This window comes from Cnephaeus nilssonii (genome assembly GCF_951640355.1).
Source record: "Cnephaeus nilssonii genome assembly, chromosome: 5".
NCBI classification, from domain to species: domain Eukaryota; kingdom Metazoa; phylum Chordata; class Mammalia; order Chiroptera; family Vespertilionidae; genus Cnephaeus; species Cnephaeus nilssonii.
In genome coordinates, this window is record NC_137076.1 from 106,512,227 (window position 1) to 106,538,782 (window position 26,556).

The 26,556-nt window shown below is 55.7% G+C and overlaps 1 protein-coding gene across 2 annotated transcripts; it reads right to left on the reverse strand.

Annotated features, from left to right (window-relative positions):
• Nucleotides 1-114: 114 nt before the first annotated feature.
• DAGLB (diacylglycerol lipase beta) lies at nt 115-25,550 on the reverse strand. 2 transcript variants are annotated; one of them, XM_079770180.1, is made up of 15 exons: nt 25,379-25,550; nt 23,684-23,835; nt 17,657-17,828; nt 16,324-16,582; nt 14,737-14,859; nt 13,887-14,014; nt 13,006-13,132; nt 11,151-11,234; nt 9,728-9,805; nt 7,083-7,163; nt 6,871-6,998; nt 5,293-5,361; nt 5,137-5,209; nt 3,656-3,903; nt 115-3,541 (listed from the first exon to the last, which is right to left on the reverse strand). In XM_079770180.1, exons 1-15 carry the CDS (start codon nt 25,471-25,473, stop codon nt 3,358-3,360), a joined length of 2,001 nt encoding a protein of 666 aa, XP_079626306.1. In that variant the 5' UTR covers nt 25,474-25,550; the 3' UTR covers nt 115-3,357. The 2 variants fall into 2 exon arrangements, with proteins under 2 accessions (XP_079626306.1, XP_079626307.1); XM_079770181.1 differs by lacking the exon at nt 7,083-7,163.
• Nucleotides 25,551-26,556: the final 1,006 nt, after the last annotated feature.

Consider the following 26,556-nt stretch of genomic DNA (forward strand, 5'->3'; position numbering starts at 1 on the left):
CCCCTATTCTTGCTCAGACAGAGAGTTGCCAAATTCCTTGTGAACTAAGTCGCATTGTTGTGCTAAGAACACTAAGCACTAACCTGTTAAAGGCCTTTGTCTTGCAGAAGACGAGCCTCTGACGTTAGGGAAGGCAGACGCTTACTAATGAGTTTCACACGCAGCCTTCTTTACGAAAAGTTGCCATTCATAATTTATCAACCCATGTTCCTCACCTAACATTGTACTGTACATCAACTCAACTCTGGATTGGTCTTTATTTCGTAGTGAGATTTTAAACAATTCGTATGTTAGCTTTCGCTGAGATCGTGAACAGAACCCTTCCTCGCGTGTTCCTCTGATGAAGTATTCTGCTCTCGAGGGCACACTGGGGTGGAGTGTGGGGAACACAATGTGATCAGAGGATGAAGACAGTATTTGACAAAAGATGAAGTGGAGATTAATTCACACTACATTGTACGCGTATCAAACTGAATGAAAGGGTCACGGGTAAGATTTGAAAAGCTAGTTTCTGTCAAATGCAGTCGATGGTGAAAGTTGGTATTAATCAGTAAGTGTTTTCTTAAGATTTTCCTTTTTCTTAAACCTGTAATCCCTCCCACAATTGGGCATTTAATTCATCTTGGAACTGGTCATTCCCATAGTTGCTAACTTAGTGCTTTTCTTATAGACCCCCTTCTCAATGAGCAATATGCCTCCTTGTATAAAATCTTTCTTGATAATAATGCATTAGTTTTTTTGTAGATTAGTAAAGTGCATTCCTGTTTTCACGTTCTTTCATTCAAAGCTAATAAGTGCTTTCCTTAGTTTTCTAGTAACTAGATGTAAAAATCACGTGTTGCATCTACAGTTTTTTAAGTATTTTAGATATTCTTAAACTACGAACCTTCTTACCACCACTGTCTTGCCAGATCCCAGCACTGGACCTTGGCCGCTGCTGGCCCCCCGCCTCCCCGTGTGGTCACGCTTCCTGTGCTCTGCCTAACCATGATCCTTTGGGTGGGAGGTTGTGACCTTGTGCTTGTGCTAACGACGTTCTGTACAGCTTACCCACTGGCAAGAACACAAAATTGGACCTTTCAACCACTAGAACAACATTTTTTAAATTGACATTTGCAGACTTGTGGAGTGTTTTTACATTGATCTTTTGCTAATGCAGTTAGCAGTATGTTTTGCATGTATGACTTAATAAATCCTTGAATCATATGACTGGTAATACTTGAGTTCTTGAGAACTGGGGAACGACCTCCTGGTGTGTCCATGTTCATTTGCCTTACTTTGAATTCCTAGGCTGTTGAAGATCCTCCTTTTCAATACCCCTTTTCCTGCTGGGGAACAGGGCGGGCCCCTCCAGGCGGAGACGAGGCGTGGGTGAGTCAGCCAACGAGGGTGGTTGGTTTCGGACCTATTGGTCGTTGGTGAGATACTCCCATGATGCCCACCTTGGGGCATGCGTGCGTGCATCGCATGTGCACCTCGGGCCAGGGCTCTGGGCTGACAATGAGATGCTGGGATCGCAGTTGGCATTTTGGTGGGGCGGAAACACTGACTTCAGACCCTTTCTGGAGCCTGAAGTTGTGCTATAAGTAGTTAATGCTAGAATCCGGTTCCTAAATATTCTTTTTTATTGCTTTGGAAGGCTTATTTTTGAGTTTCTTTTTAACCAAAGATAAATATGCTGTTTAAAGGACAAAGAGTTCTAAAAGCTTGCTACAGAAATAGCAATCCTCCCCTTGTACACCCTCCCCAGAGGCAACTACTTTGAGTACTTTAGCAGTTTTTTTATATTTGCCCCCATAATCTAATTCCAAATGCTTTTTTTGTTCACTAGATTACCAGCTTATTATAGAAGGCTGTAACTCAGCCAGATGGAAGAGATGCATGGGACAAGGTATGGGGAAAGAGTGTGGGGTTTCCATGCCTCCTTCCAGGGCCACTCTCCCCAACTAGCTACATGTTCAGCAGCCCAGCAGCTCTCAGGACCATCCTCTGGGTTTTTATGGAGGCCTCATCGCACGGCAGGAATGATTGAACCCGTTGGTGATGAATCAGCTGCCGGCCCCTCTCGGGGGGTCAGTCTAAATCCTGTGCTTTTATTAGTGGTCGGGTTTTCCTCTTTCAGCCATTACCATCGATATTCCCACCATGGGAGATCTGAGGGCTTTGTTTCCCAGTTATACCTCCGGCCCAGCCCCGTTCCCATTTCCTCAGTATGGCTATTGTGGCTGGTGCTCATTGAGTGTCTATTATTACTGTGTAAATGCAGCTGAGCCTCCTGTATGTGCCTTGACTGGGAATTGAACCGGTGACCTCTCGGTGCATGGGACAATGCTCAAGCAACTGAGCCACACTGGCCAGGGCAGGCTTATGTTAATCCTCACCTGAGGATATTTTCCCATTGCTTTTTAGGGAGAGTGGAAGAGAGAGGAAAAGACAGAGAGGAACACATCAATTGGTTGCCTCTTGCACAAGCCCTGACCAGGGCCTGGGCCAGGGAGGAGCCTAATACCAAGGTACGTGCCCTTGACCGGAATTGAACACGGGACCCTTTGGTCCGCAAGCCGATGCTCTATCCATGAGCCAAACCGGCTAGGGCCAGGCTTATGCTTTTTAAAGAAATCTTGACCCTCATTTTATGGGCTTTGTGGGTTGGAGTGAAATCAGATGTCCATGCAATCTCCAGTCTGTAGCCGTGTAAGCGCTTTATTAGTGCCCTCTGAACCCATGCCGACTCCCAGAGCCAGAGGCTGTTTACATCACCTGGGGCCTGGGCGATGAAGCAAGGCCAGCGTGTGAGCGCGTGTGAGCGTGTAAACGGAAGGGCTGCGGCCCGCGGGCAGGAGCTGCCCCCTCGCTTTCCTGACCGGGTCTTGTCTTGATTCCCAGTAGGAGCTCAGGGCTAATCCTTAGTGCCTCCAGGAGCAAACCCGGTCTGCACCCTCCCGGCTGAGGACTGAGTGTGCAGCCAGGAGAATCCAGTGCGCTAAATAAACTGCACACCTGGGTGCCAAGCTCGGGCTCCTCTGAGCAGGGACAAGGCCCTGCCCTGGGAAGTGGCGGGGGTGGGGTGCAGATCAGACCTGGCAGCCAAGTCGCGCGCTGTCCTGGGCCGTCTCAGGTGCGGGAATCCGCAGGTCCCGGGACGGGCTCCTGCGAAGCTTCGTGTGCGTGCAGCCTGCTGTGCTGACAATATGATAAAATGGCTTCTCGGACCGCTCAGCCGTGAGCCTCGAGGTCAGTGCCTGTCAACGCCTGTCGTTGCGCTGGCATCACAGGACCCACTGGGACCAAGTCTAAGAAGGACGTCCGCGTCTGCAGTGCTGGAGCTCCAGGCGCTGTGGTTGCGCCACGTCCGCGTTATGCGGAGCCTCCTGGGGTGGGACAGGAAATGCAGGCCTCCCTGTTGGACACCACCCTGTCCAAGGCTTTGGTCAGGATGTCCGGCAAGTGGTCTGTTAGCATCTTGCCGCCGATGAGGATTTCGCTGAATTCTGACTCATGTGACCACCTTGCAGAATACTGGGCACTGTAACAGGAACACCTGAGAGACAATCAATTGGCAAAGCATCACTTGGACTTGAACTCCACAGACGCGTGTTTCATTACGGACGGTGTGTGGCCTGAGCCAGGTCAGGGCCCCCAGCCCACAGCTCACCTCCCTGAAGTACCCTCTTCTTCCAGGTGGATGATCCTGCCAGGAAGGTAGAGAGGGGGGTACTTGGTGGGGGACTCCAAGGGGGAGTCGTTGGATCTGTATCCTGGGGACTTGTGTGTCAGCAGGCTCTGCTCCCCGAGAAGTGGCAGGGTCAGGTCTCTGTGGTCGCCCCCGTCCAGCTCTGTTGGAAGGTCATCTGTGTTCCCTCCAAACAGCCCGTACCAGCAGCCGCGCAGCAAAATCTTGTACTAAAGGGCGAGAGCCGAGAGGCGGCGTTCTTGTTACTCGGGCTCCCCTCGCCCGAGCTGGGGAGGCGGGAGCAGCTCTCGGAGCGCGGACAGGTGCCTCGCGTTGTATTTCAGTCGGATCTTAGGAGTGTGGAGACCACTGGGCCTAAACTCGGGTGTCTCTTGGGCAAAGAAGCCATCATACTAGAAGCAATATTTAAAAACCAAAGCATGCAGAATTTGAGGCGAAATTATCCTTAATTCTTTTCAGGTAACTCTGCAAACCAGTTTTACTCTTCCCTCAAAGGTGGTAGGTACTAATAGTTTTGAATTGGGGGTGGGGGGTAGCTGATAAGGAGAAAGTTTATTTTCAGTTCTTAGTATTTTTTCTGATTAGCAACAACAACAAAAAGTCAGAAAACAAAGGTTAAAGAGAGATTAAGATTTTTTTCATCAGCCCTAACTGGTTTGGCTCAGTGGATAGAGCGTCAGCCTGAGGACTGAGGGGTCCCAGGTTCGATTCCGGTCAAGGGCATGTACTTTGGTTGCGGGCACATCCCCAGGAGGGGGCGTGCAGGAGGCAGCTGATCATGTTTCTCTCTCAACGATGTTTCTCTCTATCCCTCTCCCTTCCTCTCTGTAAAAATCAATAAAACATTTTTTTTAAAAAAAGATTTTTTTCATCAAAGCATCTGTTATTGATATCCTGTGGGTTTAACTTTTCAGTCCATCATGGATAGCCTTCTCTACATCACCATTCTTTTTTCTAATCCTCACCAGAGGATACTTTTCCCATTGCTTTTCAGAGAGAGGGAGGGAGAGAGACACAGACTGGTTGCCTCCCACATGTGCCCCAACCTGGGGTGGGGAGCGAACCCACAACCCAGCTATGTGCCCTTGACTGGAAATGGAACCCACAGCCCTTCGGTGTGCAGGCCGGTGTTCTAACCACTGAGATCACCAACCAGTGCTCGTGTCCCCATTCTGAAAGGCTGCCTCCTACTCCCCAGGACGCCCTCCCATTGCGTCACACGTTCTAGCTGGTAGCCTTGTTTTCTGAGCTTTGGGACCAAACGCATCAGGATATCGTGGGTCACAGACAGGGCTACGAAGTCCTACGGCAAATCGCAACCAAGTCTGAGAAGTCTGCGCGGCAGCAGCGTCACCTGCACTGGGCTGAGGCTTTGAATTTAGAAACATCCTCCCCAGGCCACACAGCCTGGGGGGGCCCAGGCCCCTGCAGGCACACATTACCTTGGGCTTGTTACAATTGGCAATCAGCCGCAAGATTTTCTTCTTCAAGTCCTCCATGGTGGTCACACTTAGCCTGTTTGTCAAAAGATCAGATTGATGCTCAGTACTCGGTCTTTTCAGCGACCCCGACCCCAGACGAAGCACCAGCAGACTGACCTGGGAACCACATCCTTGCCCAGGACAAGGGACACAGTGAAGTCCTTGGAGTATTCATAAAGGGATTTGCTGGAATTCCAAAAAAAGAAAAAAATAAGTTTCATTTCTCCACCCGAACACATTCGTGCGTCACAGTAGCCACAATACGGAGACAATGGAAGTGCCCACTGACAAGTGCCATTCAGGCGTAAGAATAGTGAAACTTCGCCATTTGAAACAACGTGGATAGGCCTGGGGCATTGTGTTAGATGAAGTAATTCAGACGGAGAAAGACAAACACCACATGATCTCACTTACATGTGGAATCTAAAAAACAAGTTCACAGATACAGAGAACAGACTGGTGGTTGCCCGGAGAGGGGCAGGGGTGGCAGAAGTGGGCAAAATGCACAAAGGGACTCAAAGGGTAAGGGTAGAGACATCCTATATAACAAAAGCCTAATATGCTGTCTGGTTGACTAGTTAGTCAGCCGTTCAACCAATCAAAGCGTAATATGTTAATGACATGCTAAAGGCTCAACTGCTTGCTATTATGTGCACTGACCACCAGGGGGCAGATGCTCCGACTGTTAGGTTAGCTTGCTGCTGGGGTCCGGCCAGTCGGGACTAAGTGAGACAGCCTGTCATGCCCTGGAGCCCTCCCGCACTCTCTTCCCCAGCCTGGCCAACCTCCCATGTCCCTCCCCTGCCCCGGTCGTGCACCAGTGGGGTCCCTCAGCCTGGCCTGTGCCCTCTTGCAACCCAGGACCCCTCAGGGGATGTCGGAGAGCTGGTGCTTACCGTAGTGCTTATCTATATATATAAAAGGCTAATATGCACAGTGTCCCCTCAGGAGTTCGATGGGAGACAGGGAGTTCAATTGCTCGCTGTGATGTGCGCTGACCACCAGGGGGTGGCATGGAACGAAGGAAGGCCCCAATGGGCCCTGATTGCTGGCCAGGCCTAGGGACCCTCCCTGTGCACGAGTTCCATGCACCAGGCCTCTAGTCCAGTCATAAAACAAGTGGACTGTAGTTAACACTGTTGCATATTTGAAAGTTGCTAACAGTAATCAAAGTTCTCATCACAAGAAAAAAATGCATGGTAACAGATGTTAACTAGACACCGTGGTGATCATTTTGCAATATATATAAATACTGGGTCACTGTGTTGTGTGCCTGAAATGAGTAAAATATGGTGTATGTCATTTGGCATTCCATCGTTGAGGAAGTCAAAGCCATGGTCGGACAGACCTACGGAAGGCTGGGTAGGCCCTGCTGCGTGGCTCAGTGGTTGAGCGTCAGCCTATCAACCAGGAAGTCACGTTCGGTTCCCAGTCAGGGCACAGGCCTAGGTTGTGGGCTCCATCCTTGATTGTGCAGGAGGCAGCCGATCAATGATTCTCTCATCATTGATGTTTCCATCTCTCTCTGAAATCAATAAAACTATTTTTTTAAAAAGAAAGGCTGTGTAGTCTTTCTTCAACTAAAGAGTACTTGAAGACACTTCTGAGGATGAAAAATTAAGTCACCAACACAAGACCAGTCTCAACTACAGACTTCTCCGTACACTCGTTACCCGCCCGGAGACGAAGCAGTACCTCAGCAGCCCCCTGGGCGGGGAGAAGGCGTAGCACCGGACGTGGGGGTAGGTGCCTCGGAGCATCATGGCCAGCAGGACTGCCGCGCCCGCGCCCAGGCTGTGCCCTACAATGACCAGCCGGTACTCCTAAAGGACAGAAGTGGAATGAGGCGAGGTCACAAAACCCAACAGCTAACGGCGGAGAATGAAAGGAAGGAGTGACCATCTCACAGGAGCAACGCTGAAGGCCTGGCTCAGGATCCCATCGCTGACGAGGCGGCGGTACAGGTACTTGGCAGCTTGAGACATCCCCTGAAACAGAGGCGGCGGCTAGTGACGGCCAGGCAGGGCCGCTCCAACACGGCGAGCAGAGCAGCGTCTCGGGCAGTGGCCATGCCCGCTGCTCTTGTGTTCCTGGCACCCGGTGCCGAGGTGGGCACGTGAACACCCGGGTGACATCAGGAACCTCCTGCTGTATCAGTGGGTATTTCTACGGCGTTTTCTGTAGCTACGGAGTGTTTCGCCATGTGGATGTACCAGTCCAGTCTGGCCAAGTCCCTATGGTTGGTCAGATTTAGATCATGAATGACTCAGGTTTCAAAATGGCATTAAAACAAAGTTCTGAATCAGTGACATTGATTAAGTGTCCCCTGTTCCTGCAAAGGCAAAACTTAGACCATCAGAAGTGAATTTTAGGGAGGTCGGGCTTTGATTTAATTTCAAAAAATAAAATGTAAGACTTCCTAATAAATACAGCTACCTCACCGCTTCTTGAACGGCAAGCAGCCCCGACGGGGGAGACAATGCGATCAAACCTGGGAGGTTCCCACGGCCGAGGCCACCGCCGTCCGGAAAGAGAAAGCTGGGGAAGGCTGACAGCACTGACAAACCGCCAGGTCCCCTCCCCCAACGAGCACGGGAGCCGTCAGCTCCCTCTGCACTACAGGCACCGATCCCGGGTCTGGTTCTGGGCAGTCAGAGCCACACAGCCTGGCCCTCACCTGCTGGTGTCTCCCTGGCACATGCCTCACACAGACAAGGTGCCAAGTGCGTTTTCAGGCGCAGAGCTTTCAACTCCAATTACTACGGACAGTGCCAGGGCCGACGCTGCTACGGCCGAGCCAAGAGCAGAGGGCAGGTGGAGCCGGTGCCTGGAGCAGCTGTCTTCCCGCCGGAGGGGAAGGGCTGCTGCTGGAGGAGCCGGAGCGGAGGCCTGGGGGCGGGGGGTGAGCCAGGCCCCAAGTGCCACAGCTGTGGCCACACAGCCTTGACCTGCAGGCGAGGCGAATCCTGGAGGAACCGAACCGCAGCCAAGCCCAGACTCTGGCTGGCTGGCTGATGTTCCAGAATAAGGTTACGCTTTTCTCATACACACCCAATAGTGGTCAAACTAGACTCTCACGAATCGGGGCGCAAAAACTTAGCCCAGGGTGAAAGGAACGTCATTCACCCTCCCAGCACCGCCCCGCTTCTAGCTGGTGACAGACAAAAGCCCCCACTGCCTCCAGCGGGGCAGCCACACGCCTGCGGAACACGGGATCTGTGTAAGGCTGGGCGTCTTGTGTGTAAAATGGTGACTACTGAAGGACACGTTTTAGCTGGAAAACACATGAAGTGTGTGAGAGCACAAGCTCACTGCCCTGCACCCTCACACCCCTCCTGGTATCATCTCAAACTCCCCTCAAGGGTTCAAGCCTCCGCGCCGCAGCCTCACTGGTCACCAGGGAAACGCACATGGAACCACAGCGAGAGGCCGCCCACACCCACAGGAGGTGCCGTAACAGAGCAGGAAGCGCGGCGTGGAGAAACAGGAACTGGCATACATGCTGGTGGGATGTGAAACAGTGCATCTGCTGGAAAACAGTTCGGGTTCCTCAAAAAGTTAAATCCAGCCCTAGCTGGTTTGGCTCAGTGGATAGAGCGTCGGCCTGCAGACCAGAGGGTCCCAGGTTTGATTCTGGTCAGGGCACATGCCCGGGGTTGCAGGCTCAATCCCCAGTGGGAGGCGTGCAGGAGGCAGCCGATCAATGATTCTCTCTCATCATTGATGTTTCTCTCTCTCTCCCTCTCTGAAATCAATAAAAATATATTTTAAAAAATGTTAAATCAATACCCAGCAATCCCACTTCTGGTCTACACCCGAAGGAAGAAGCCGGGACTTGAGCAGACCCCTGCACACCCCCGGGCACAGCAACATTACAGCAGCCCCACGCCCGTCTCCGAAGGACTGGGTGGCCAGAGGGGTAGGTGTGCAGCAGTGGATACTGTTCAGCCTTGAAAAGGAAAGAAACACTGACACATGCTACGGTGTGGACGGACCTTGAAAACGGTGCACAGGGGAACAACCCAGTCATGAAAGGAGGGACACCGATTCCTCTGACAGGAGGTCCCAAGAGCAACCAAACTCACAGACAGTGGATGGTGGGGTGGGGCTCGGGGAGGGGAGTTGGGACTCAGTGGCACCAGGGTTGATGGGTGGCATGGAGGTGATGGCCACCGCGCTCTGAATGTCTAACGCACTGACAGTTAAAATGAAAAGTGCCGTGGGCATGGAAAGCTTCAGGCCGTGGCCAGGCCCTGGTGGCGGCAGCTCTGCCGGGGAGGCGCGCTGCGGTTGGGCGCCCGCCCTGAGAACGCAGCCCTTTGATGACGAGGGAGGACACTCACTCAGGCGCCCGGAGGCTCCTGGCAAGTGACCCTGGCTCTGAGCCCGCCTCTTACAATGCTGCCCCGCCAGCCGCTGACAGGCTGCCCGGGGAACCTGCACTGGGAGCACAAAAGCACCCACTGTGCGCAGCCCCTGGCGCGAGCTGCTGTTGGTTAGGCGGAACAGGAGACTCGGAGTTGGGAAATCCTGGCCCTCCCCGGGCGGCTACCTTATGTGCCGAGCAGTCTTGCACCTCACACCCCAGGTCCAGGTTCTCGGTCTCCGCCGACAGGTCCGTGAGGATGTCCTGTAAGAGCGTGGGGAGAGGGGCGTCAGCTGGGGTGTTGCGCTGTCAGGCTGGGCGGGCGGGTCCCCCTGAGGGACAGTGGGGACGGCGGTCTCCTGGGTCAGAAGCAGGTGGCGGGCCTGGCTCAGGGGCTCCCAGCAATGGGCACAGCAAGGGGATCGGGCAGAGGGGCCTGTGAGGCGGGCGTGTCCCTAGGACCCAGTGAGCCCAACCGCTGGGCGAGGGGCCCCACATCTGCGCGTCACCAGGCTGCACAGGTGACCGAGGCTGCGGGGCTCGGAACTGGGGGCCCCTGAGCTCCCAGCACCCAGGGGGCCGGAAAGGCGCTGGGTCAGGTCGGAAAGCACCAGCGAGCTGTGACGAGAAACACGAACTTCGCTGGGCTTCCTGAGGAGGGGAGGTCTGCCCAGGCCTGGAAAGAGGGTCTGTGGACAGCGCTCAGGACAGACGGGGGCGGTGAGACGAGAGGCAGGCACCGCGGTGGGAAACCATCCCCCAGCCCAGGAAAGGCAGCCGGGCCAGGGCGGGCCGTGCGCTGGGAACGGGGAGGAGATGGGCAGAGACGCCGGGCAGAAAGGGAGGAGACGCTGCAGGCCACGTTGTTAGAAGGAAGGGGGGCCCACGGGGAGCAGGCTGGAGGAGGGAAGGCTCTGGACTCTGGGCCAGGTCCTGGCCACCAGCTGAGCTGCAAGCCGTGCCCCAAGAGCCGGGCAGAGGGCAGAGGGCAGAGGGCAGAGGAAGGGGCTCGGGCTCTGGAGTCTCATGCATTCAGGCATTTTCTGGGCCAGCAGAGTCGACGGGAGCCAGGCAATGAGACAGGAACGGCCAAGAGACCAACATGAGACAAAGGGAGAGGGGGCCGGTCCCACAGGGCAGAGGCCAGGTGGCCAGGTCCGGGGCTGGGGACACCAGGAGGTTCACGCAGCCCCTGCAGGGCAGCCCCTGGGCCCGCTGAGATCCACACAGGACCTCGGGCCGCGAGGGCGTGCCCACAGCGTGGTGCAACTTCGGCCAGCACTGCTCAACTTACTTCCCATTCTGGCGTTGGGGTGGGAGTAAAAGTTCGAGGGGTCACCCCGGTTGGGGGCCAGGCCAGGCGCACCAGGGGAGTCAGCGGGCACTCCCTCGAGCGGGGACCCACCCCCCTGGTGTCTGTTTCTGAGTTTCTCCACGAAAAGGAAATGACTTGGCCGTTTTCCAAAAGGAGCTTTCACAAGCCTGGACTCGCGTCCCCTCTCCCCGCCCGGGGGTTCCCGTGAGGCGGGAAAGGACTGTGGCTCCTGGGCTGCCACTGGGGGCTCCCGGCATCTGCGCCCCGTTCCCAGGCCTCAGGCCGGCTCCTCACCTGCAGAGACAAGGTTCCCCGCACGGCCACCACCACGCACTCCTTCTTGTGATCCAGAACCACCAGGAAGGGCAGCTCGTACACCTGCCGGAGACGCCGCGTGAGGCCCAGGGGCGCGCCCGCCCCGCCCGCGGCGCATGCTGTGCGCACGAGGCTCCGCGAGCTGCCTTTGCTCCCGGGAACACGTGCCTGGTCTCCTTTCCCGCCTCTGGCCCGCCATGTGCTGTGCGTGTGGCGCCCCCTCCCCGCCCCGCCGCAGCCCCACAGCTGCTGGTCCCATGGCCTCAGGCTGCCCTGGGCGGGGCGGGCCGCCTCGGCGGGCAGGTCAGAGCCCCCTCCCTGACGTGCGAGCAGACAGAGGTCTGGGCCAGGCACGCCTCCCTCTCGCCAGCACCAAGCACCGGTGAAGCTGGGACTCGGCTCCTGCCTTCGGAGCCGGCCCTGCAGGACACGGAGTGCCCGGGCCTCTGGGTCTGCTGCTGCTGCTTCCTGAGGAGAGGCCGGCCCGGCTGGAGCGCAGACACAGCACCCAGCTCGCACGGCCATCGGCCAGTGACGGCACACTGTGAGGACGGCCCTGGCTGGCGGTGAGCGGGGAAAGACAGACTGCCGCCTTCACTTCCCTGGTTCCCAGGAGAGGAACACGCCGACACGGGGGCTCCTGGGCCGGGTCCCACTGCCAGGGCCTCGGAGTTCCCTGACCCCGTGGCCTGGAACTCCGGGGACTGGGAAGCTCCAGGACATCCTGTGCGGCAGCACCCGAGAGCCACCGCACTGGGCACGTGACGGCCACCTGCAGAGCCACCGCACTGGGCCACGTGACGGCCACCTGCAGAGCCACCGCACTGGGCCACGTGACGGCCACCTGCAGAGCCACCGCACTGGCCACGTGACGGGCACCTGCAGAGCCACCGCACTGGGCCACGTGACGGGCACCTGCAGAGCCACCGCACTGGCCACGTGACGGGCACCTGCAGAGCCACCGCACTGGCCACGTGACGGGCACCTGCAGAGCCACCGCACTGGCCACGTGACGGGCACCTGCAGAGCCACCGCACTGGCCACGTGACAGGCACCTGCAGAGCCGCGAGCCTCAGCAAGGGCAGGCCCCAGGAGCTGGCCGATGGGCTCCTGAGGGTCCCAGTGCCCAGTGCTCCCGGTCCCCTCCGACTGCATGCCACCACGTGGGTGGGCCGAGGCCCAGAAACCAGTGTTAACTAGCTCCAGACACCGCATGGGACTAACCCCCCCACTGCCGTTCACTGGCTGGTGGGCCAGGTCGACACAGCAGAGCTCTGCTGGAGGCTTCCTGCTCCACCTCAGGCTAAACCTGTGTGGGTTTTGGGGGCTCAAAAGCCCCTGAAATGACATGCAAAACCTGGGGAGAGTGTGCGGTAGGTGTGTCTACGCACATTTTTCCAGGGGAATCCTATATAATAAAAGCCTAATATGCTAAGTGTCAGACTGTTTGTTTGACCGTTCGACCAGTTGCTATGATGTGCACTAACCAGATGCTCCGGGGGCAGATGCTCCGACCAATAGGTTAGCTTGCTGCTGGGGTCCGGGCGATCGGGACTGAGTGAGACAGGCTGGACATGCCCTGGAGCCCTCCCACGGTCCCTCCCCAGCCCCAATTGTGCACTGGTGGGGTCCCTTGGCCTGGCCTGTGCCCTCTCGCAATCCGGGACCCCTCGGGGGATGTCGGAGAGCCGGTTTCGGCCCAATCCCCGCAGCCAGGCCGAGGGACCCCACTGGTGCATGAATCCGTGCACTGGGCCTCTAGTAATTTATAACTTCCATCAGCATCCAAAGGACTCTGGACCCCGAGGCAGTCCGGAAGCGCTGTGCACGCTACCTTGTCGTGGAAGCTCATGTGAATGAAGTCCCTGTGCTGGAGCCCCGTCACCCGCAGGACGGAGCCAGAATGGCAGTGCAGCTGATCGCCTCCAACCACGTCATACTCTGTCGTCCTGCTTCTGCAACTGAAAACACCGACAACCTGAGCCCCTCCCCCAGGGGCTCAACCCGTCTTGTTTCTCTAGCAAACTCGAGGACCAGAGTTTACAATTTTCAGGACTGTTTGGCTAACATAGAATGGCCCTTAGGAAGTAATATATTTCTGCCTGGCCGGCGTGGCTCAGTGGTTGTGTCTCAACCTGTGAACCAGGAGGTCACGATTCGATTCCCGGTCAGAACACATGCCTGGGTTTCAGGCTTGATCCCCAGTGTGGGGCGAGCAGGAGGCAGCCAATCCATGATTCTCTCTCATCATTAATAATTCTCTCTCCCTCTCCCTTCCTCTCTGAAATCAATAAAAATATATTTTAAAAAATATCATTGGGACAATTGCAAAAATTTGAATACAAGTTTTAAAGAGCTAATGATGAATGATGAGTTTTCTGAGTTTTATCTCTGCGCTGTAGTTACAGAAGAGAATGCTCTTGTTCTTAAGAAATCCAGGCTGAAGTACCTGGAGACGGAGGGACGTGGTGTCTGCAACCGTATCGCCAGTGTTCAGGGGCAACTATACAGAGCGCACAGCACACGTGACCGAAACGAGCCCCACTGGCGGCTCCCCATCACGGAGACCCGGAATCTTAGTGCTGATCTTGCAGTTTTTGAAATATTTCAAAACAGAGTTTTTTTTAAAGGGAAGGAAGGTTATTTTTAGGAAACAATGTATGGGAGCCTCAGTAAGCTACATCTAGGAGGGGGAGGCCACCCCTGCCGACCTACCAGTCGCCCCCGAGCCTGCACAGCCCGGTGAACGGGTTGCTGTACACGTAGAGGGGCCAGCCGTAGGCGGCGGCCGCGAACGGCATGTAGTGGCGGCAGTTCTCTAGCTCTGCGTCCAGGCCGTCCTCCTGCAGGAGAGAACAGCGTCTGGTTTAGGGGCCCATTCCGGAGAGGCCCACACACTGACCCCTGACCCTGAGCTGGAGGCCCTGCGCCCCTTCCTCGCCGAGCCGCCCACAGGGAGAACCGGCCCTTCAGTGCGGCCGAGACGGACCCTCAGTTACAGGAGGACAGCACGTGCAGTGAGCCGGCAGCAAGGCCCCAAGGACCTTCCGGCGCCCGGTGCCCGGGCCACCGACTTCCTGCCCGACGCAGGTGAAGACCGGCGATGTTCACGCCACTGTGACCAGCCAGCTGAGAACCGGGTGCCCGGATGAGGTGCAGAGAAACCATGTGTTTATGTGGGAAGTGCTCTTTCAAAAGCATAAAACCCGTGGCAGGAACTCTCATCAACAAAACTGAGCTGTTCCGCTCCCCAGGCCCAGAGCAGAGAGCACCACGTAACCCCGGGGAGTCAGGCCCCCCAGGAGGAATGTTTGAAACGTGGGCTCGTGGCCCATTTCCTGAGAGTGCGCCGGCGCAGTGGCCGGGCATGGCCCTCTCCGACTCCAGTGACGGGAAGCTGCCGCACCTGACGGTGACAGGTCACAAGCAGCACGAGGCACAGATCTGATTCCCCGCCAGCTGCTGGGACTGCTGCTGGCGAGGTTGTGTGTGTGTATGTTCCTTTAAAAAGATTTACAAATGGGTGTCAATGTCACAACTGTACACCCGACAGACTTGGGCTCACCTGGGAGGACCCTGGGGAATGGCTGATCACTTCCTTCGGCGCCTGGTTTTTCCTGACTCTGTCCTGCTGCTGGTGGAGGAGGGTGAGGCCCGCCACGAGGTCACTGGGCACCAGGTCTGTGTCCTGGACAGGGAGCCACACGGCCTGTCGTAAAGCTCAGCAGGATGGCCCCCGAGTCCCTCACACCCGTTTACACGGTCCCCGCACGCGCGCGCGCACATACACCCACACACACACGGGCACAGCACACACACACACGGGCACACACAGGTACACACAGACGCACGCACACACAGGCACGCACACACACACACACACGGGCACACACAGGTACACACAGACGCGCGCACACACACAGGCACGCACACACAGGCACAGGCACATGTAAAAAGGTGCTTTAAAAAGTTTCCTTTCGGGACCCCGCCTGGATGTGAGCTCAGTGTGTTGCTCTGCCCTCGGACAGCTCGACCGGAGAACAGAGGACGGGGTGGTTCTCCATTTTAAATTGCTCTTCAAGTGACCGAGCTCTTTTTAACCTACTTCCCGTCTTTGACGAAGCGGGGGAGTAAGTGGGTAGATTGGCCACTTTTGTCGCGACGGCCAGTGTCAGCCAGGGTTACCCTCCCAAAGCGGAAGATGCTCGAAGGCTTTGTGGAAGGTCCGTGGGAGGGAGGGACGAGCCTGGGCTCACGCCGCCAGGCACAGCAGCCTCAGGAAGAACCGTCACGGGGGAAGCAGCCGAGTGGCCTAGGCCCGCCCTTCCCGGAGGGACCCACAGCTGACCTCTCAGCTCTCAGCTCTGCCCGTGATGCAGGCACGGCCTCCTCCAAGGAGACCAGATCCTCCTTCCTCCCTCCACCGGTCTCAGGCCAGGCTGAAGCCCTCCTCTCAGATGATTTCGGGGACACACTCCTAATCCCCACAGAGGCTGCTGCTGGCTACAGGCCCAGCCTGGACAGAGAGCTGAGAAAGGCCGCGGGTGCGGGATGTCAAGAGCACTCTCCCTGACGTGGTCTCGCGTGAACATAGAGCAGTTTATCGGGCCATTGTATGGAAAGACACACATTAAGTGCGAAAGCAAAACGAATGTGTCCAAGACACTGAGAAGCCACTCTAGGGCGGTGACCCCTTCCGCATGGAACAATCTCCTCCAGCTTTCCTTCGGAGGCAGGAACCCGAGTGAGAAGCCAGTGCCCGCCCCGCCCCCCGCCCCCGCGTCTGCTCACACAGCTGGTTGGAGGGTGTGAAAAGACAACTGGCGAATTATGAATTATTCGCAATGTGTAAAGGTCCTTGAAAACGTATTCAGTTCATTAAAAACTAATTCAAAATCTTGACAGAGGAACGAACAGGTGTCAACACCAGGAGGCACTGACCAGAGGCAGGGTCACACACGCAGGGCCCCCAGTTAACGCCCTGAGTCCTCAGTACTCATTCCAGGGAGTAGTGTCCCCCCACCCCCACAGGTCACCTCCGGGACCTATTTTATGTGTGTGTGTGTGTGTGTGGGGGGGGGAGCCCAAAGTGCAGAGCCCTCCTCTAAAGTCAGAAGCACGGGCTCCGACAGGCGGCAGACCCGCAGCTTACGGAGAAGTAGGTGGAGAAGAGCTCGGCGGTGCTGGAGAAGGCCATGCGCGCCTGGTCGTCCTGCTCCACGCAGCAGCACAGCAGCTTCACCCTCTTCTCCCACACGCTCGTCGCTGCGGTCTTGAGGCCACCGACGAACTGGCTCGCCTCGGGGTTATACGCCAGGGTGGGGCCCGCAGAGGAGTACCGCGCCACCTTCCGCCCCAGCGGGTCGAAGACAACCATAATGGTGACCACCGTGGAGCCGATGATCATCCAGCTGCAAAACAGAGCGGACCCGGCGCTGAGGCCGACGCAGAGGGCGGGCCCGGGGCCTCCAGGGAGAAGCAGCTCTCCAGGACCTGGCTGAGGGAGCAGCTTGGTCCCCTAGAAAGTTCCTGATGAGGCCGCGAGGATCACAGCCCGAGGACCAAGGCGATCACCAGAGAAAGGGCTGCGTGGGCAGAGCTGTAGCCCGGCCAGGACCCGCCCTCACTCCCCAGGGCCTCAGGGTTCCGGCCGGTAAAACCAACAGAATTCTGCCAGAGCCGGCCCTGACCGGCCTTTGGTTCGGTGTTGAAATCGTTCCAGGCTGTCCGATGCGCGAGCCTCTGGGTTCACAACACGCCTCTACTGGAGATGGCCCTGAGGGGGGCTCTGCTGCCCGTGGGGGCGAGGCCAGGAACGGCACCGTCAGCATGGCTGTCCGCTTCCTTATATACAACATGGGGTATGGCAAGATCACTTCAAAACATTTTAGCCTGGGAAATGCCAAAGCCTTATTCTAGTGCAGTACACTCTGTCCAGTGCACTCCTTCCCATCCTGCCTTGGTGTCTGCCCTTGTTTTGGCCTCAGGCCCTCCTCCTTCTTGTGTGAGAAGGGAGGGAACAGGAAAATGGGAACCGGTAAGAAAGAAGACCATCAATAAATGCATAAGCCCGGCTGATGAGGCTCAGGGGTTGAGCGTCGACCTATGAACCAGGAGGTCACAGTTCGATTCCCGGTCAGGGCACATGCCCAGTGTGGGGCACAGCCCAGTGTGGGGCACAGACCCAGTGTGGGGAGTGCAGGAGGCAGCCAATCAATGATTCTCTCTCATCATTGATGCTTCTATCTCTCTCCCTTCACCTCTGAAATCAATAAATACCTATTAAAAGTGCATGATGGGAGGCGAACTGTTTCTCATGTATGAACAGGTGCCTCTGGATGTTTCCCATGTCCTCAGCACGGCCAGTTTCTAACCGCTGGGAAGCCTGGTGACGCCGGGCTGTCTGTCGCCCCTCAGGAAGCTCTGCTCACCTACATCTCAAGTGCACGTGTGACAAGAAGCGGGAGAGGACAGGGAGCGCTCACCTGACCACGACGGTGGCGATGATGGCGCTCACCACTATCCTGTCGCACTGAGTGCTCTCTGCCACCCACATGGCCCCCAGGGAGGCCCAGACGATCTCGGGCAGGAAGAGCGCCAGGCGGATGTACAGCAGCTTCGACATGGACTTCCGGGGTCCGGGGTTGCAGATGGTTCCTAGGACAGAAGACACTCAGGCTGGTCACCCGCTTCCTCGGAGACGCAGGGCTTGCCTCCTACAGCAGCACGGCCGCCAGGGCGTCCCCGGCACTGCGTGCACCCCACCTGCTGTTCCTACTTGTAACTGGTCACCCACGCCTGAGACTGAGCACGTGACCACGTAAGGGGGGAGCCGGACAGGCAGCCTCAGATTCGCTTCCTGGACTTAGCCGGGTTTAAAAACGCTTCGGGGGCCTGACTAGGGTCCAAATTGGGATACTTCTGAGAGCAAAAGAAGGTGCTATTGATAATCACGCTGGGACGAGCATAAACAGGACGAGTCCAGGCAGACACAGAACCAGTGCCCGCTCCCACAGACAAACCGAGCTGCAGTCCCGGAGCCCTCGGTGGCCACAGGCGCCACGATGCTGTCTTCGTTATCAGATGACCGTGAGAGAGGCACCGTCCCAGCTCACAAACGAGGAACCCGAGGCTCTGAGCTCAGAAGCTGCTTTCTAAAGTATAACCCGTGACTATGACCCTGGCTCTCTGCCTCCCTTCTGGGAAGAAGTCATTCTGATGTTCAAGACCACTGAGAGAAGCCTGACATTTTAGACACATTTTTACTGTGTGTGTAAAACACATCCGAGCATCAATAGAGGCCTGCGTGCATCATCAATCCTCTCCCTTTGAGAAAATGTTATGATCAACACTAATTTAAGTGACACCAAAATACCATATGATTGAAACAAATACAATAAATCCAAGTTCTAAAGAATGACTTGGTAAGGAAATCACTTTTAAAATCCAAAATTATCTTCCATTAGAATGAATTATGTAGAGTCACATTTTATTTTATTTTAAATATGTTTTTATTGATTTCCAAGAGGAAGAGAGATGGAGAGAGGGATAGAAACATCAACAATGAGAGAGAATCACTGATCAGCTGCCTCCTGCACGCCCCCTACTGAGGATGGAGCCCGCAACCTGGACATGTGCACTGACCAGGAATTGAACCATGACCTCCTGGTTCATCGGTCGACGTTCAACCACTGAGCCATGCCAGCCGGGCTAAAGTCACCGTTTAATATATTAGACACCATGGGGTCTCATTCTGGGCACAAAGACAAATCTTACAAGGGAACTGAGTCGGCAATCTCTCCGAGGGACGATGAGTGCAGCATGAAAAATCCAGTCCTAAGTTTGGAGCCTGTTATTGTGTAACAACAGCCATCACCGAGGGGAAAAACAGGAAGTTAGTACTGCACACGCCCCTGCTTCCGGGAGCACGGGGTCCCAAATAAGGGAGTAGTGCCCGACACCCAGCAGCCCCCAGATCGGCAAGGCAAGCTGTGGCTGCTGCGTGAACAGAACAAACGCACAAACAAGGAATCAGGAATGGAGTTCTGTGTAAGGCTCCAGAAGAGAAACGGACACTGAGAAAGTCCCCTCTACATAGTTGTGCCTGCCCAGAAAACATTTTTATCTTATTTTATTGATTTTTACAGAGAGGAAGGGAGAGGGACAGAGAGCCAGAAACATCGATGAGAGAGAAACATCGACCAGCTGCCTCCTGCACACCCCCCACTGGGGATGTGCCTGCAACCAAGGTACATGCCCTTGACCGGAATCGAACCTGGGACCCCTCAGTCCGCAGGCTGACGCTCTATCCACTGAGCCAAACCGGTTTCGGCCCAGAAAACATTTTAATCTTACTGAGGTATTTATTTTCTTCTCAAGAAAAAGCATAGCTGGTGTGGCCCTGGCTGCTGCAAAGGCCCCGTGAGGCAACGCGTCATGATTAACAAGAAAGCTACGCCCTGGATGTTATGTCCCAGCAGTCTCGGTAAGTAACCCTTCACCAGGCACAAGTCTTTGGATTCAACACTTCTACCCACTGTAGAATCTTCTCTGGCAGGAGATGAGCAACGAGCTTTTGAGATGCAAATGCAGAGATGCTCAATGTCCGGGAATCAGACACAGTGAATGGCAGACCTCTCACATCTAGGCTGTTCCATCAAAAACGTGGGAGTCAAGCCCGGCTGGTGTGGCTCAGTGGCTGAGCATCAACCCATGAACCAGTAGGTCACGGTTCGATTCCCGGTCAGGGCACATGCCTGGGTTGTGGGCTCCATCCTCACTGTGGGGCATGCAGGAGGCGGCCTATTAATGATTCTCTCTCATCACGGATGTTTCTGTCTCTCTCTCTCTCCTTTCCTGTCTGAAATCAATAAAACTACATTAAAAAATGTATATACCTAAAATTTACAATTTGTAAAACACTTGATTTTGTGCAGGTAATGCATGGAAAGGTAAAAAGTACAAACAGTTCAAATAGGTATAAAGCATCCGCCTCCACCGCTGACCCGATTCCAGTTAACTTCCGTAGCCTCCCGCAATCCGCGCGTGAACAAAACGTGAGTGTACACATCCGCGTTAGAAAACGGGAGCAAGTTAATGCCGTGTCCTGTCCCTTAGCCGAGTGGAGACTTTTCCTGTGTCCAAGCAGTTCCCGACCTTTCCCTCGGGGGCACAGCAGACATCACAGGCCTGAATTACACTTCACCTGCCAGTGGCCCCGACAAGCACTGAGTTTGTTCCAGCCTTTCGTCCCTATAAACGACCCCACAGGGACCATCCCCACGAGGACTCTGCGCGCCTTCAAACATACAGGAGAACGGAGCCGCACACACAGCCAGACGGGGCTGCCCAGAGATTCAACCAAATGACATTCCCACCAACAAGACGAGCCGCCTGTGCCTGCAGCCTCCGACTCCAGGCTTTATCCACGGGAACTTTTCCTGCGTGATGGAGGCTGAACTATGTACACGTTACTGATGTCTATGTAACTGTTCGTGATCCTGGCCCATGTTTCTACCAACTATTGGTCTTTTTCTTATTTGTCACAAAAGCCCTTTTAATGAAAGAGTCTGGCTCTAAGTCTCATATTTTTATCCCATTCGTCCTTTTTTTTAAACTTTCTGTATGGTATGTTTCACTAAAGCTTACATATTTATCCTACGGCACGTGATGTTAATCATTTGGAACAAACTGGCAACTGAGCTAGCATGTTTTTATGAAATACACACTGTTTTCAGTTCAGCTGCGATGTCTCTCACCACAAGCAACAGGAAATCCAACTCAAAGTGGCTCCAAACCAGGAAGACCTGCCCGACTGCGGCCGGGCATCGTGCTCCCTGTCCCCCCCACCGCGCCGCCCCTCCACACCGCGCCGCCCCCCCCACACCGCGCCGCCCCACACACACACTGCGCCGCCCCCCCCCCCCACCGCGCCGTCCCCCCTGGTGTTGGCTGCTCATCCCTGGCCTGACCGCAGCAGGAATTCAGCAGCTCATCCATGCACAGCATCATCCAGAAGGGGTGACAGTCCTAGGGGAGCAAGAGGAAGGACTTCTCCAGAAATTCCCAGTAAATTCCCTGAATGTCATGACCCCAATTGGTCACATGTCAATTCCTGAAGCAGTCCCTGACACACGGACATCGTTCCTGAGCTGGGCAGAGGGCCAGGCTCTGTGACACATGCACTGGCATGTGCAGGGGAGGGGGGTGTCCTGAGTTAAACGGGGTTTTGTTTGGAGGAGGCTGCTGGGCAGGCAAACCCCCGCCCCCCATGCTGTGATGGTGAGCGTGTGCCAGTGCCTGGGAGATGTGGCCATTCATCACAGGGTGTGACTGGGCCCTGACTCCCCAAAACCTATCTGAAGGAAAACATTTCTGGGGGGAAAGCTTACACTTGCTGCTTCACATCTGAACCCATGATTACAGCTGTAAACATGGTGTATTAATCAGAGCGTGACCCGAACAGAAAGGGCACAGAGGTTAGGTAATGGTATCGGAAATGAGAACCATCTCGATGCCTCATCTCTCAGAAATCCTGGCTCACTAACGTCGCGGTGCCGCTCCAGCCGGTGCGCACACTCACTCGGCACCAGCACCACTGCCAGTCCAGACTCGGGACTGACAGCCGGCTCTGCTGCAGACCCCTGCCCCAGTCAGCGGGCGCACGCCATGCTTCCTGGTCATCCGAACCCCAAGACTTTCCCCATGAAACACGCTGCCACTAACACTTCTCTCTGTGTCCGTCTTCACGAACCACCATTTTGTACGTCTCAATCTATCATTTCAAAATGCCAGTTTCTCGCCACTGTATCAGCTACGCCCCCGGTTTCGTCGCCTGCAAGCATCCTGATGCAAGCAGTGATAAGACCTGGGCCACGACGCGGGGGCATGCCCGGCCTTCGCCGGGCAGTGTCACTGAGGGAGCACTGCTTTCTCAGGCCCAGAGCACTCAGCTCCTCCTGTGACCCGGAGCATCGACAGGGAAGGTTTCCACCCTTCCCAGCTAAGTGTCTGTCTGCAGAGAATGGTGACATGGAGGGGGAAATGATCATTAAGAATAGATGTAACTCATTAACGAGAGGACAAATAACCCAATCTAAAATTGGACAAAGCACTGAAATAGACATTTCTCCAAAAATGATACACAAATGGCCACTAGGCATACAAAGACATGCTTGATATTGTTACTCATCAGGGATGCAAATCAAAACCACGATGAGCTACTATTTCACGCCCACTGGGATGGCTGTGACCAAGAGGCACATAGCTCCGGCCGGTGTGGCTCAGTTTGTTGGCGTGTCATCCATGCACCAACAGGTCACTGGTTCCATTCCCAGGCAGGACAATGCCCAGGTTTTGGGCTCCATACCCAGGAGGGGTGGGTCCCCAGTAGAGGTACATGAGGAAGGTAACCTATGGGTGTTTTTCTCTCACATTGATGTTTCTCTTTCTCTCTCTCAAAATCAATAAAAACACTTTTTAAAAAAAGAAGTCATATAGCCCTACCCAGTTTGGCTCAATGGATTGAGTGTCGGCCTGCAGACTGAAGGGTCCTGGGTTCGATTCCAGTCGAGGGCACATGCCTGGGTTGCGGGCTTGATCCACAGTAGGGGGCGTGCAGGAGGCAGCCGAGCAATGATTCTCTCTCATCATTGGTGTTTCTATCTTTCTCTCCCTCTCCCTTCCTTTCTTACATCAATAAAAATATTTTAAAAAAGAAAAGAAGTCATATACAGGCAGTCCTCGGGTTTCATCCGAGTCGTTTCGTGGTTACATCGCCATCTCCCATTTATTTATATAAAAAAAAAGTTCCATCATTTCGACGTATGTACATATGTGCTTTATGTGTCTTATTATATATTTACCACAAGTAAAGGTCAGGAATTATTATCTTTCTTTTAAATTCTTTTTACTGCTTCACTTCATTGCTGCTGTGTGTGTGCTCCATGTGAGTGACGTAGATGCTTATGTAGGTGGGTTCCGACTTAACAGCGAAAATCGCGTTTCATCACCCGTAGGAACGGATCTCCGACGTAACCCGAGGACCTACGTAATAACAAGTGCTGTTCAAAACTGGAGCCCTTATAAGCTGCTGGGGGGAAAGAAAAATGGTGCAGCTGCTTGGAAAACAGTCCAGCCGTCCCTCAGAAGGGAAACAGCGCCATCATAGCAATCCCACCCCTCGGCACATATCCAAGAGAATTTCCAGTGAACTCCCTGAAGGTCCTGGCCCCATGTCTACACAGAAACATGTTGTGAATGTTCACAGCAGCATTATCTGCAACAGCCAGAAAGTGGGAGCCAGCCACATGTTCCGGACTGAGGAATGGGTGAGTAAAATGAGGTGTAGCCATTCACTGTAACATTACTCAGCCACAAAAAGGAATGCAGTACTGAGACACGCTACCACCGGGTATGTGCCCTGACCGGGAATGAACTTGCCACCTTTCGCTGTACAGGACAGCGCTCCAACCAACCGTGCCGCGCCAGCCGCGCAGCCTGCTCCTTCTTACCTCTCGTGCTGACGTACACGATGGCCAACATGGTACATATAATCACCGCCAGGAGAACCATGAGCACGACCATGTAGTTGCTGAGCAGGACCCCCCGAGCACATTCCAGCTTCCCTCGGTACCTGAGGTACAAGGCCAGGATGCCGAGCCACCTGTTGAGAAACCAGGAGGGTCAGACGTCAGTCCAGGAGCTGCTTTGCCAAACACGATAGAAAGAAATAAAAGGAGCGAATCGTTCCCTTAAACAGGCGAGGCTGGCTTTGGAATACAATGCTCATCAATAAAAGATCTACAAAGTCACCTAGGCCTATGGCTTTTTACAATGAGCTTTCTACTCCCCTTGCTTGCACAACTTCTTACTCTGTATCCGCTGTAAGGCAATAACGGCATTTCCAGCCGTAAGAAAGCAAACAGCACGACTCAGAAATGCACGACTGCTAAACCAACACCCTGGGTGCTTGCTAAATTACTAACGGGAGAAATCTTACTTCTGTGGCTCAACAAGACATGGGTAAGCACACGCTGGGTGCTTGCTAAATTATTAATGGGAGAAATCTTACTTCTGTGGCTCAACAAGACATGGGTAAGCACACGCTGGGTGCTTGCTAAATTACTAACGGGAGAAATCTTACTTCTGTGGATCAACCAGACATGGGTAAGCACACGCTGGAGCCTGCTGTGTCTAACACAAAAGGCCCAGGGGGAAGAGAGCAAGCCTGCAGCCGCGTCGGTGGAGAGCACGGTAAACTGCAAAGGAGAAGCACTGTGGACACACAAACGTTTTGCAATTCAGTGCTCCATGATGAAAGGTGTCAACCGCCACTGGAGCTATCTCAGCAGAGGGCACAGCCGCCTGGCAAGAGCCCGGCATTAGGACTCAAGCCCAAGGATCCTAGTCCCCGGGGGGAAGGGACTAGGTAACGCACGCTTTTGTCAGTTCTGTGACATTACGACCCCGTGGCTAGAAAGAGTGGGAACTGACCTCGGAAAGGCTTAGCTTTGAAAACTATGAAACTACTCAGTAGCAGGTCCCAACGTTTCATGTTTTCCTTTCTTTCCCCTCAAGAATCTACTTTAAAAAAATAATAATAATAACAACAGTATTATTCCTTGCTGAGCCCTCAGGGCCCCAATTCCACTTCCCACGGATCCCAGGCTGTGCAAGACAAGAGGGCATGTGCCAAGCCCGTCTGCTGGTGGCGGAACGCGGCCCCAGGCGGCTCAGGAGGCACCGAGCCGCGCGACTGCGCCTCTTTCACGGGCAGGTGCACCTCGAGGTGCTGGGCGTGCCGCGCGGCGTGCGGGCAGGTGCCGCGGCGCCGCTGGCTGAGGAGGCAGATCCCCGGGCCATGGCTTTCGGGAGGCAAGGGAGTCCCGGCGGCTCTCAGCCAGGGCTCGGCACCGGGGCCGGGAGGGAGGGGGGGCTGCAGGCGCCCCGCAGCGCCAGGGCCCACCTGGGCGGCCGGGCACGCCTCCCCGCTCTGCCCTCAGTTTGCCGGCTGTACAATGGGGAGAATAACAGCACCGACCTCCTCGGGCGATGGAGAGGACTAGACAAGGGGACGCAAGGCCAACTCTGGGCACCGGGGACCTGACGACACTGCCACTCCCTCCTCTCGGACGGCTCGCCAACCCGGACCCCCGCCCGCCCGCTCCCTCCTCGGCGGGGCCGCCCGCACAGCCCCGCGCCCTCACCACAGCACTCGCAGGAACAGCTCGAACAGCCCCGGGAAGAACAGGTCGTCGCTGGCGATGGCCCAGCGCCGGCCGAAGAGCACCATCCCCGGCATGGCGAAGGTCGCGCCGCCCGGCCCCGGACAGCCCGCCGCGCGCCGGTCACCACTCTGTGCCCCACGCCCTCCCGGTTTCCCAACTAAACTGACCGCGACTCGGCGCAGGCGCACGCGAGCGGGGCCGGGCGCATGCGCACGCCGAGGCCGAGCCTGGCGCGCGCGGCGGGGCCCTGTGCGCCTGCGCGGGTGCGCTGAGCCCGAGGACGCCGGCCGGCTCTAGGGCAGGTGCGCTGGAGGGTGAAGTCCGTCCTGCTGACCTCCTCCCGGTGAGGACCCAGCAGGCCGGAGGGGTCGGTCAGCGCCGAGACCCTCGGCTGTTAGCGCGGGTCTAGGCTCATCCGGGCCCGTGGGACTCCAGGCCTGTGGCGCTGTTGCCCGCTCTGTGCATCCCGCTGTCTGGGGGAGGGAGCAGGTGATCCTTCTAGAGTTGAGGACCTGAAACCACCTGGCAGCTTGGGGCGGGGGCGGGGGCTGGGGCTGGGCCTCCCGAGCAGGCGTCGCTCAGTGCCTCCTGACCCGTCTCAGCACCTCCAGTCTCCTCCTCCCTGGTCCGAGCGCCTTCATCTCGAGCCCGGCCTGGACTCACACCGCCCTTCCTTCTGCCCTGCCTCCCCGCACAGGGACCTTGTCGCACCGTCAAACCAAGCCCATCCTCCGCTTGGATCTTGCAAGCCTTCACTTTGTATATTAAATGGGCTCCGACCTCCAACCCCCAGGCCTTTCCCGAGTAGTCACACATCACAAGTCTATAATGAGTGTTGATCCGTCTCCCCGAGGTGGGGTTACTACTCTCTCCCTCCATCACCCCACTCCCTGCCTCCTAGTATTCCTCCCTGAACTCGGTCTCTCCTGAGGGCTTCTTACAGTCCGTTTCCTCTGCCTGGGACGCTCCTCCCTCAGGCATTTCCATGTCACTCGCTTCATTCAGGCTTCAGCTCGTGTCACCGCCTCAAACAGGCCTCCCCGGCCACCTTATCTGAAACAGCTCACCCGTCGGTTCCCATTCCCTTCCCACGCTCAGCTTTCTTCCCAGCACCTTACCACTCCCTGTCTCTCATGGTTATTACCTCTCCTCCCGCC